At 33.2% G+C, this 12,746-nt stretch overlaps 1 protein-coding gene across 3 annotated transcripts in view; it reads right to left on the minus strand.

Annotated features, from left to right (window-relative positions):
- The window catches only part of LOC126972631 (inactive dipeptidyl peptidase 10), a 140,334-nt gene that overhangs the window by 9,754 nt on the left and 117,834 nt on the right, over nucleotides 1–12,746 (minus strand). For all 3 annotated transcript variants that reach the window (XM_050819481.1, XM_050819482.1, XM_050819483.1), the window contains 5 exons: nucleotides 9,093–9,167; nucleotides 8,221–8,273; nucleotides 3,852–4,063; nucleotides 3,284–3,504; nucleotides 437–540 (listed from right to left, as the gene is read on the minus strand). In XM_050819481.1, coding sequence (XP_050675438.1) covers nucleotides 437–540; nucleotides 3,284–3,504; nucleotides 3,852–4,063; nucleotides 8,221–8,273; nucleotides 9,093–9,167 — 665 coding nt within the window. The remainder of the gene's footprint in view (nucleotides 1–436; nucleotides 541–3,283; nucleotides 3,505–3,851; nucleotides 4,064–8,220; nucleotides 8,274–9,092; nucleotides 9,168–12,746) is intronic.

The following is a 12,746-nucleotide window of genomic DNA, read 5'->3' on the forward strand; positions in this document are numbered from 1 at the left end:
TAGAGAGAGACTCTTTATTACTTTAGTGTGCGTGACAAGCAACGTCTTACACTCGCTGAAAATTGAAAATAGCGGTTAGCCGCTATTTTTCGACGAGTTCACAGCTGTCACAGTCTACCTAGATGTATAAATTATCTAAGAGTAATTCTTAAATGGCATGAAAGATTTTGATACTTTATTTTTTATGGTTATGGGAATTATTATTACATCCAAATTGTTAGTTCAAAGGGCATCCGTTGATAATGCTATTTTCGAGACGTTACGAACTTCTTTGATGTCTCAAATTTTCAGATTAGTCTGAATAAATGTTTATAAGGTGGGGGACCATATTCTCTTTTATCACGCATAAAATTTCATCTAGATCGGTAAAACATTTTGAGTTATAAAAGGATATAGTCTGATCCTACATATTTAAATAGTATTATTAGTAACTTACATTCCATCTAAGGTACTCGGGGGTTTGACCTCCCATCGGGGTGGCGTCGTTACATTCTGAACTCCCACAATCCAAAGTCGAGCTATTGGTATTGAGCTGCCGGGCTGCAAGCAACAACTGCCGTTAGCTTGTTGATCATAATATATAATTGAATACTTACAATTTTTAGCTTTTCAAAATAGTCGTTCATTCTTTACTTTATATTGGCTATATATATATCTATGTATCAAATTTTTAAAACGTATTTAATTGAAAATTTGTGCATATATCAATAACGAATGTCACCGAAGTATAATATTTTTAGAGCTTTGGCCTTGTGTCCTAACTGAGATCATTAAAAATACACACACGTATATGGTACACGAAGAGATCGTGTTTTTTTACTATATACGAGATATACTGATGATTTTGTTTTGAGACTTAATTGGATTAAATAATTGTTAGTTTAAATACTTAAAAAATATATGGAAGAGGAGCACAGACGAACATACATATAACAGATGGTATGCAGGGTGGGTAGGTAGGTAAACAGTCACTTGATGTTCTGTGACACTCTTTATAAAACGCAAATGAATTACTTGATCTATACTTGATTTAAAAGACCATAGTATTCGATATGTAACTGTATATTAAAATAATGAGTTATTAAAATTTAAAATTGTTTTTTTTTTTATTTATAGCAAGGATCAAAATCGTTTTCTTATACTTTGAAACATTGGCAAAACATTCGTAATTTTTTTTGTTTCTTTACTCGCCCTTATCTACCAGTCGAATTAAAATATATTTTTTTTGTATACAACTGACAAATTTATGAGGAATATATGTCAAGGTAAATCTAGCATTAAAGTATACGTCCTTTCAGCTAGCCGTAAGTATTAAGTTTTGTGGATGAAGACCAAAACAGGTATTTTAATGGCAAAAAATGTAGTATACGGGAAAGTAATAAATAAAATTAAAGGAATAAATTATTATATTAAAGATCTTTGCTTTCAGAATAAAACAAATTTAATATAAATAAGATTAGAAATTAACAACAATAATCAATAGCCATGTTAGGCTTTGCTTCTTTGCAATCTTTCGACAAATATTGACATACCACATAAATAACGTATATAGCATACGTATATTCATAATTTATTCTAAAGTTTATTGTATACAAAAACTCAACTATATTTACATTGGATTTTACTATGATGATAATAATATCAATGTGGGTTATCGTCCATCCGTTCTTTTTGTAAGTTGCTCAACAAAAAGAAAACAATTTTCAGTGAACTAGGGAATGAAAGGCCGACTGTTTGCAACTAGTTCTCAAAGTGGGCGCCAGTATTGTGGCTACAAATTAACTGCAAGGCCTTGTAGAGTGCTCTCTGCGCTAGTACTCTTTGAACTTTTACACTATGCTTTTAGAAACAGAGTTACTGTTATTTAAATTGAAGTAATATATTGACAGTAATATTGACACACTTTTTACACATATTATCTTGCCCCAAGTTAAGCATCTATAGCCTGTGTTATGGGTTACAAGACAATGATATATTTAATACAATATACTTACTTAAACATACATAAATTCATATAAACATACATAAATACATTTAAATATCCATGACTCGGAAAAAAACATCCAAATTCATCATATAAATGCTTGCACCTACCGGGATTCGAACCCGGGACCTCTAGCTTAATAGGTAGGATCGCTAACCACTCGGCTATGTGTAATAATATAAATGTTTTGTTTATAAATTTATTTTCTAAAGCTCCGGATTCAGGTTGGTCTACTCGGGGTCCAATGTTTATTAATATATATTATTATAAATTAATTAATTTATGGTGTATGTGGATGATGCAGCTACTGCACTCAATAACTTTTGTATTAATTAACATTTACTTTTTGACTTACTCGTGTAAGACATTGACTATTAGACGCTTGAGTGTGTTTGTTGCATCATTTTGCATTTTACATATTATATTGTAATCGAAATGATTTGTAAATCGATGTGAATGTAAATCTTGATATAAAAGAGTGGCAATGAGTTTCTTGCTACTTCTTTTCATTAGCTCAACCCTTTACGAAGTAGCGGTATTCTATAAGAAAAAATATTTTATTTTTTTTGACATTCATAAGTGTGATTTCCGTGTCCTGCGTGAATAAACTGATTTGATTTGATTTGATTTACAACTATATTTTTTTGGTCAATAAAGATTTTTTAATATTTACCTTGGAGCTTAAAGCAAACATTCTATTTCATCGATAGAATTAAAACGTATAGACATTAAAATTGATCTATATCTAAATCCTACTGTCCTATTTCCGTACGCTTATTTCGTATTATGTCTTCAAGCCAGTTCTTGGTACTGTTCACCTAGCCCAATACATATCCATAACTCCCATCTGTGGTAACTTTAAATTTGTGAAGTCAATCTACTGTTACTCAATAATAATAATAATTTTATAATTAGTTATCATAACTATTATGTATTTAACTATGTCTAAATATCTGTATATTTATTATATTAACAAGTCAATAATTCTAAGGTGGCTGTAAGTTCTATAAGTTCATATCCAACAACGAATAGCCAGAAATCCTTAGGTTTGGACCCAAGACTATAATATTGTTTTAGTTTATAAGTTTAATAAAGCCTGATTCCATTGTTGATTGCTTCTATAATTTGATAGTAAGCTCTTAAGTAAATTATGTTATAGTAAATAAAGAAATTTGTAATTATGTTACTTTCACTCATTCTCTCTTCATGATCCAACCATCTCAGAATTTCCTTATCAATATTCACATTGCTTTCTAACCTAAAATAATTTATGTACGTAATTAGTTCTTGAATATTTACCGTAGGATATCTAACACTGACGTGATCTGGGAAGACATTAGGTATACTTTTATTGTAGGCTGGTAACAGAAAGCCCGATCTAGCGGCGACCACGCCTCCGATACCCTCAGACATCTGCGGCAGTTTCAGCTCAGAGACCAAGCTGTCGTCGTATTGGACGTACAGCACGAAAGCTCCATCGGAGGAGCCCCAAGTTGCTGTTGCTGTCTTTGTCACCTCCTCTGAAAATAGCAGCAAACGTTGTCTTTGAACATGTTATCTCAATTTCGAATAATTTTAACACTGATAAGGATATCTGACTTTCCGAATATCAAGGAAATCCAAACGTTTCGCCGAAACATTAAAACTCCTCCAAATATTGACAAATCAAAAAAATAGTCACGCATAATCCGGTTGTCAGGTCGTCGATACGATAATATATTGTAAGTCTATGGCGATAATTTCAGGACGCCAAAAGAAATAAATGTCAGAATTTGAAAAAGCATTCATACCAGATTATGTATAAGACCATGGTTATTGTAATGTTTTGTATGTAATGCTGCTGGTGTGACTATAAATATTAATAAACCTTGATAAAGCCAATCAGAGACGCCATTGTACACTCGTCCAGATCCTGCAGTATTTGTGAGCCGCAGTAGCGGAGCCCTGCGAGCTGGTGGGGCAGGCCGCGCCAGCACCTCGTTATCAGCAGCTAGGAGCAGAGCCCCCTCGGGGCCCAGCCAGGCCGCGTGCTGCCACTCCCAGTTACGTTGACCCTCACCGAATAAAGGCATATGATGGCTGAAAACATTATTTTTCAGTTTAAGGAAATACTTTAAAATTCAATTTCAAATGTTTATTCTATAAGTAGTCCACAAAAATATCACTCTTACATTTTTTTTCATGACAATAAGGGACGAGACGAGCAGGACTCATGGTAAGTATGTAGGACATATGCCATTACAATGCAATGCCATACAGGATTCTTAAAAAAGGGAAACCCCAAAATTTCTGTGCGGCACTACAATTTGCCCTTGTGAACTTGAGATATAAGATGTTAAGTCTAATATGCCCAGTAATACCACTAGCTACGACGTCTTTAAGACCGAAACACAATAATGCTTACACATTACTGCTTCACGGCAGAAAAAGGCGCCTTAGTTTTACCCATAATCTAGTCGGCATCCTGTGCAAAGGAGCCTCCCACTGGTAAATGTCCTTAGTCGCCTCTTACAACACCCTTGGGCCGTGGCTATTTTTATGCCCCGGGGAAGCACAGGGCATGTCTTATTATTAAGATAATAACTTAATATTTTTAATATACCATTCATATTTATTACACATAATATTTTAAGCTTACTGAAGTTGAGCATCTTTGATATCGAGGCGTTTTTTAACAGATAATTTTGTGAGAAGTGATATTTTTTTAATTTACATATTGATAGATCGTGAATATTACAGAGAAGTTTGCTTAGAAATTTATTTGCTGAACATCACTTTTATGATGATATTACTGATGTTTTTATGAACATATGAATATTTACATAATATGGTATATTGTGTTGGGACTGTGTACATCATCCGAACCCGATATGTTTACTTGAATACGCAACAATGATCATCGATTCAAGCATAACATATTTTTCCTCGTCGTCTCTCGGTTCATTCCACAGAACAGTTAAAACGTCTTTTACCTATTCTGTGGTTCATTCGATGTCACTTTTCAGTATGTCTCTACCAAGTTGCAAACACGGATGTTAAAATTACGCAACAGTATCAACAGGCTGAAGAAAACAAAAACAAATAAAATGATCAATTATGTACGCAATCCATTGAACCAAACAAGCCACCCGGGAGCGTATAAGATATGGGTAAAGCTGTTTCTACGAAGAAATGTTACCTTAAAGAAGTCGCTGTAGCCATAAATCTGCTTTGTAGCACTCTACCCTGTATGCGCTATCGCTTACCAGAAAGTTTTAAATCGTTTAAACACTTCAAGAAACTCCATCTTTCTCTTCAGTGTGTCTTTGTGAAAAGAATTTAATTTTCTCGGTAAAACAGTGTCTTATAATGAAAAGAAAAACAAAACATTTGCAAAGAAAAGCTCGAGACGTCATTAAAATTCCTTTTCATCTAAGCGTGCATGAATATTAAATATGTTTTTTCGTATTCTTTTAAAATTTCAACATTTTGCTGGAAAGTAATGTTGTATTATATAAGTCAATAATTCATTCTTAGTAAGTTTTTAAAGTCTTACTATAAATATTGGGGAAAAATTTGTAAAATTTTATTTATGTACTTTAGGATGTTTTTTTTTAAATGCTGGAGTAAACTTATTAGAATGATACTTACTATAGGTATATATATATAAGTATCATTCTCATATAGTAAGTAGAATATAAACTTATTAATTTTAAACCCTTTAAAATAAGGCTTGCTTATCTAATTCACATTTGTATGTAACTAGTTGAACCGACAGACGCTGTTCTGTAGAGTAGAATAGAGAAAAATCATGTTAGTATTCGGGAATAATGTAGTCTAAAGCCATTGGGAATGTATACCAAAGTTAATAAGTTAAAAATTAAACAAAAACGTATTTATGAATGATTTTATAGCAATGATATGTAGTAATAAAAATGATAAGAATTGAAAACGTGTTTGTGTAAACAGTTTTTACATTACCGCTATAATTGCCTATTTTTAAAGTATAAACATGGTTATAATATGTATCCTTAAGAGATATATATATATTATGCCATTGCCAACTTTTCTGTAGACCTATATAAGATACACAATTCCACCATACATTATTTTGTTATATCTCAAAGGGCTTAGACAGCGTTTTGGTTCAAAGCTCCCAGAGGGCGTATTTTTATCCGAACAAATATCGTTAATGTATATAAATATATGTACAAAAACTTTACAAACTATATACTAAAACCTTCCTCGAGAACCACGCTATCCATTGGTGGAAACAGACAGAGGAAATCGGTGCAGTAGTTGTTGAGTTTATCAAGAACAGACACACAGACAGACGCAGCGTAGGACTTTATTTTATAATGTGTAGTGATTATAAAACAGAGCCTTTCCCAACAACAGAAACATTTCCTACAAAATAGTACACTAAAGTACATAAATCTTTATTAATATTTCTTCTATATTGTAATAACCGACTGAATTCCACCGAGTGTTTTTGTTTCGTAAATTAGTCTTTATAATTAATAATTTCTTTCGTTCGTAGAGCGGAATTTCCTCCTCGCAATGAAAGCCTCATTTACGCCAACGCAATTCTTAGCACCAACCGTGCCTGTTTTGTTATTGGAAAACAAAACCTGCCGTGGAAATATTATTAATTAGGTCATGCATAACTATGCTTAGAACTCGTATTTATTTAATCTAAGTAAATAAGTTAGATTACGGAATGCAGAAATGGAGTACTGTTTTATTTTATAGCAATGTGTTGTTCCCATAAATTCATTTTCAAATTCAAATGTTTTTATTCAGAATAGGATATAGTATCAGTTATTGAAAGTCAAACACTACCACCCATTCCAAAAGGTATGCCAGACCCGAGAAGAACGGGCGCAAGCAACTCAACCGGTTGTATTGCCGATATTAAAATCGCGATACAAAAGTAACTGTTGATCGTAGATAGGTGAAAATTTGAAGTTGTATGTATTTTTAATGCTAACAAATTTAAAAAAAAAAATGGCGTGGAACACCCTTAACATTTAGGGGGATGAAAAATAGATGTTGTTCGATTCTCAGAGCTACCCAATATGCACTCAAAATTTCATGAGAATCGGTCAAGCCGTTTCGAAGGAGTTTAACTACAAACACCGCGACATGAGAATTTTATATATTAGATATGGTTACAATGTTAAATCGTACAATAAAATTTGTCATTGAATAGCCTGAGGGCATTCCGAATCTGTGGTCATTAAAAAAGTCATTTATTTTTTACATACAATTTTTAACAATTCTTTTGTGTTTCGTTATACATTTGTTTTCAACTTAGAGTACATAGATGATGCAGCTACTGTACTCAATAACTTTTGTATTAATTTACATTTACTTTTTTGACTTACTCGTGTAACAGATTGACTATTTGACGTTTGAGTGTGTCTGTTGCATCATTTTACGTTTTACATAGTTAGAGTTAGTTAGAGTTTCTTGCTACTTCTTCTAATTAGCTCAACCCTTTACGAAGTAGCGGTAGATTCAATAAGAAGAATATATTTTTTTTTGACATTCATAAGTGTCATTTCCGTGACCTTCTTGAATAAACTGATTTTGATTGAATATACTAGCGTATAGACAACCTGACAGTCCAATAATGCGTGACAACTTATTTGTCAAAGTGTGCGTTAGTTAGTGGTTTAATATTCAAAATACTGAGGAGTTAATGCCAAGCCCGGCTGACTGTTGACGATTTGTCAATTAAAATGGGTTACAGTAACCTATAGATGTTCTTCCATCTCGCACACTTTGTTTGTCCAAACGCTAGGATATTGTAACTGTATGGTTGTTCCCATAACCGTGGAGTAAAAAAACCACGAGAAATTTTGCGGTTTGGCGAATGAGGCAAAGTAAATTAATTAAGAATTGCATGAATTAAGTGTCCTAAAGTTAAAGTTTTCCGTGACCACTTTCATTATCTCTGAAAATGCTTCGAGCGTGTTGAAATGCTTTGAAACTTCTGAAAGTAATTTGATTTCAATAATGTTGTTTCAATAGTTCTAACCAAAGTTTCTAGAAAGTTTGCTTTTCATGTCGGACGATAATATTTTAATAATGTTTTAAATATATTACTTATATTGTAGCTCATCTGCTGTTTCCTCATCATTTGATGACAAATTTCTCCGTTGTAATATCGCTCCGTTGTGACGCAAAAGGGCCATAATCTAAATGCAATAAACAGACATAAGGGCACGTTATTTTAAGTACTGAGAACTTACTCGTTTGTGACGTCATAAACTGTGTAGTGCGCCGTAAAAGTCCTTCTGTACACCTGCAAATTAAACACGAAATTACTTCACACAGCGACCTCTTTAGGTAATAGCCGATATTAAAACTGTCCTTGGCTTAAACTCTCCTGTAAAGCAGAAAGCTATATATATTAACACAAAATTAACAATATTTTACAATTTTTTCTACTTTTGATAGTACCGTGTTTTGATGTTAATTGTTAATGGTAAAGTGTGGTCTTTTATTTATTCAGCGGGGCAGCGTCAAACTATTCAGAAATATAACAGCCCAGCATGAAGCAGGTTTGCAAGATTCTGCTTAAGTTTGTGAAAGAAACCCACGATTGAAGTCAGAACAGAATCTTCAATAAAAACAAATAATAAAAACGAATTTAAAGAATATCATACAAGCTAAAAAATATATTAATTATTGGAGTATCAGTATGAGAATCAGGGTGGATAATAATAAAAATTCATAGGAACTAATTTTTTTATGAATTAATGAGAAATTTTACGAAACAATACGTAAAACGTTGAATGTCAAGTGAAAATGCATTTGCTGTCGGGAACTTATATATAATTAAATTTATTTTTCGATGTAGTTGCCTTGAATAAATATACCGTTTAACGGACTAAAACGCGAACTATGACCGCAGAATAAAGCGATCGCTCGAGATTCCGAAGGCCAGTATTTCGATATTAGACGAGGCTTTAAGGATGGTGTCGTCGAAGAGCGGCGATACGAAAAATAACATTAATTACACCCAACAATTATTAATACTAAGATTCAAGTTTTACGTGTTTTAATTATATTAAAATAATATTAGTTGAAATGTGTGATAATAAGTACGATATGAAATTACCTCTTTGATGTTGTGTTGAAATAGAACATAGCGTAAATTTGGTGAGCACTTGTAGCCCCGCACGTTGAGTTGTCTCTGTTTTAATAAAAGAGGAAAAATGTCAGAGATTCAGAAATATGAATAATTATAATATCAATAATTTATATGGTTAGATAGAGCCTCTTGCTGTTACGTAACGCATAACAACAGGCCAGGTTTATTAAATTAGTGTGCACGACAGCTACGTCTTACACTCGCGATACGTCAGTCACTTTGTTCTAAAATAGAGGCTAACATTTCAACGCTAATTTTTTATAAGTGTTCACAGACCCAACCTAGACGTATATATTATCTAAGCATGAATGCTTTATAGCTCCTAATTAATATACAGTCTATTAATTCCAAAAATATTACAATATAAAATAGCTCATTAAAGATCCATCCTCAGACAAAAACATTTCTGAGGAAGAATCCTCAAAAAAATAATAGTGATACATAGAATTGTATCATTTTTATTTGTTATGCTCTCCTAAATATACCAACCGTCAAGGCAAATTATCAACCAGTAAATTTATTTATTTTATTTTTATGATATTAAGGGACGAGACGAGCTGGACGTTCTGCTGATGGGAATTGATAGGCCATGCCCATTACAATGCAGTGCCGTCACCTTGAGACATAAGATGTTAAGCCTCATTTGCCCAGTAATTTCACTAGCGACGGCGCCCTTCATACCGAAACACAGTAATGCTTACAAATTACTGCTTCACGGCAGAAATAAGCGCCGTTGTGGTACCCATAATCTAGCCGGCTTCCTGTGCAAAGGAGCCTCCCACTGGTAAAATATAATAATACAATAAATATTAGTTTATTAAAAAAAGAATTATTGTGTTGAAACACAATAATATCTTTCAAGTGAAATATTTTTTTCGGGGGTACAAAAATGGCAAACGACATATGTCTTTTAATTTCTTCGGATAATTTATCATAAATCAAAGTAAAGCAAAATAATTAATAAGTTATGTTAAGTAAATATTATTCCTGGATATCCTAATCTTATAATTTGGTCGCAAGCTGAGATCAACAGTAGGTATCTGTGTTCTGTGAGTAGGTAGGTAGGTAATTAAAATACGACAAAATACGAGTTGCGCCTAAGTTTAAACTGAGTCATTCTAAAATCGACGATAATTTAAACCATTGACAATTTCGTATCATCTTGCTACCAAACTTTGAGGATAAACTTAACGATCGCCGTAACGTTGGATCGCTTAATTTGTCCAACTTTCTCGATGAAAATGTAGTAAATTTTTATAGCCATACCAATTAGGAATCACATTGTCAATGTTTTACAACAAAATCTAGTTTGACATATATTTAGTGTTACTTAGAATGCAAAACAAGCCATTTTGTATCTAATAAATACACACAAAGAACTATTCTTCACGTTGAGATCGTTTCTATTAAGTTTGACTATAATTGCTTCCAATTATTAATTATGAAAATCAAACAGTAAATTATGAGTTTTATTCAAATATCGCGCGAATCACAGAGAGTGAATATGCTGTCTATGAGTCGCTTTTTCATTTCCTTGTGTCATTCCTTCCTTTGGACTATTAGTACGCTAATACGGCGCGAGCCGCTAATTACGATACACCTGTGTTTTGGTGTCTGTGAAAACCTTAATGGCCGCCTTCGTGTGACGCAATACATATAATCTATCCCAATTAATTCCGCTGATCCTTGTGTAAAGGCTTATATATAGTGCGATTCTAACTTAAAACATTATAAATTGTGTGAGATAACGTGAAATTTAGCAGGCCTGCAGTGTATTTGTGAACCTTGAAGAAAATCAGTGCGCTGATGTGGACTACCCTGGACAATTGGGCATCAAAGTGTACGTGAGTCCCTCAATTTTCCTGATATAATCAATCCCATTTTTTACTCTCCTGAATAGCAGTGCGCGGATAGCTATATATATATGTCTATAATTTTTGTATGAATATAAAGAGGGTTTTGAGATTAGAAGCAAATACCGTCGTGTGGATCTGAGCTGAATTAGCTCCTAATTAATACACAGTCTATTAATTACAAAAATATTACAATATAAAATAGCTCATTAAAGATCCATCCTCAGACAAAAACATTTCAGAGGATTGCCACTATCATTATTATTTTTATGCCCTCCTAAATATACCAACCATCAAGGCAAATTATCAACCAGTAAATATTAGTTTATTAAAATATTATTTAATTGGTAGGTACATACATAATCACATAAAATAAAGTTAATCTGTCTTTAATTTTTATGAATTTTCTATTATTATCTGTAGCCAGTTCCAGAAATGTTCATCATTCACTTAAGACATAAAACGGTTGTTATCCTATATTCATAAACTGGTTCCAGGTATTATACATAATGGCTTTCAGCTTGGATAGCAGTAGACGGGAGTGTAATTACGTAAGATGATAGAGTGAGGGTATAAATCACCGAGATGGCAGCACTATCACTTTGCGAAGCGACTAGTTGGTCTAACGAGCAATTTACACCGTGGGAATTGAATTTGCATTGTTTTGCATCGCTCTCGGTACTATAGTTTTAAAGTTGATGGATTTTTTAAATACAGGAAATTAAATATGCCTTAAGGTATGATACCATTATAAATGCGAATAGAGATTTAGTAGTTTAGTAAAGTACTCCTACTTGTTTTTTAAATATTTATCATAAATTATAAAATTTCCACAGTTAATAATTCACCACATACGATTTAGACATGGCAAGCTTAAGTAATATCAAATAGCTGTACGTTTCAAGAGATGGCATTAAAATTTATATAAGTATTTTTTTGTGTAAAAAGAAAATCACTATAAAATATACTTTTAAATAAATATACACATATCAACATTATCCAAGGTTATTTCACATTTACTTAATTTTCAGTATATCATTTCTTAAGTGAACTATATTATATGAAATGGAACCTTAATTTATGCTTGAATTTGTAAATTTATTCAAACAAAAGAAATCTTATAATTTTATATTTACAATACTTTACATAAAACTAAAACTATCATTACTGTGAAGCGTACCAAGAATACTGGCAGAATTTGGACGTTCCATAGCTATGCTGAAGCAAAATCGAAATACGAAGTTTCGGTTGACGGATCGTACTTTTTCCTATTACGAAAGTGATTTGGATCCGAAGACCGATACGAAATTCGCGATAAGACATTTTCATTTTTTTATGGTTCCGAAATGAAATCTGTCCGCACTATTCGGATCCGAAGTACTTTGGTAATAGAATTCAATTTGAAGTTCGTCGTTCTTTCGTTTCGTACTAAACTTCGGCTTTCAATATTGGTAATAGACCTCCAGATCCGTTAATATCTGAAATAGCTGCCAGCGCTTGGGTTGTCAGTAGTCTTATTGAGGCGAGAAGATAGTACTTTGTACATTCTCCGGGCTTCTGGGCCCCACGGGCCAAGTTTCTCGACACCAAACGGCACAAAGATGTAGGACTCATTGAGACCGACATATTTGCGACGCTTGCTGTCTTCGGCAGTCGAAGCAGCAGCCCCAGCACCAACTGACGTAACTTGGACATGAGAAGGAGCCAGGGTGTCAGCGCAAGTTGTTCCCACACCAGTGCCCTTCCCCGTGCCCAAGCCACCAGCGTC

Source organism: Leptidea sinapis, chromosome 27, assembly GCF_905404315.1.
Source record: "Leptidea sinapis chromosome 27, ilLepSina1.1, whole genome shotgun sequence".
In the NCBI taxonomy this organism is placed as follows: Eukaryota; Metazoa; Arthropoda; class Insecta; order Lepidoptera; family Pieridae; genus Leptidea; species Leptidea sinapis.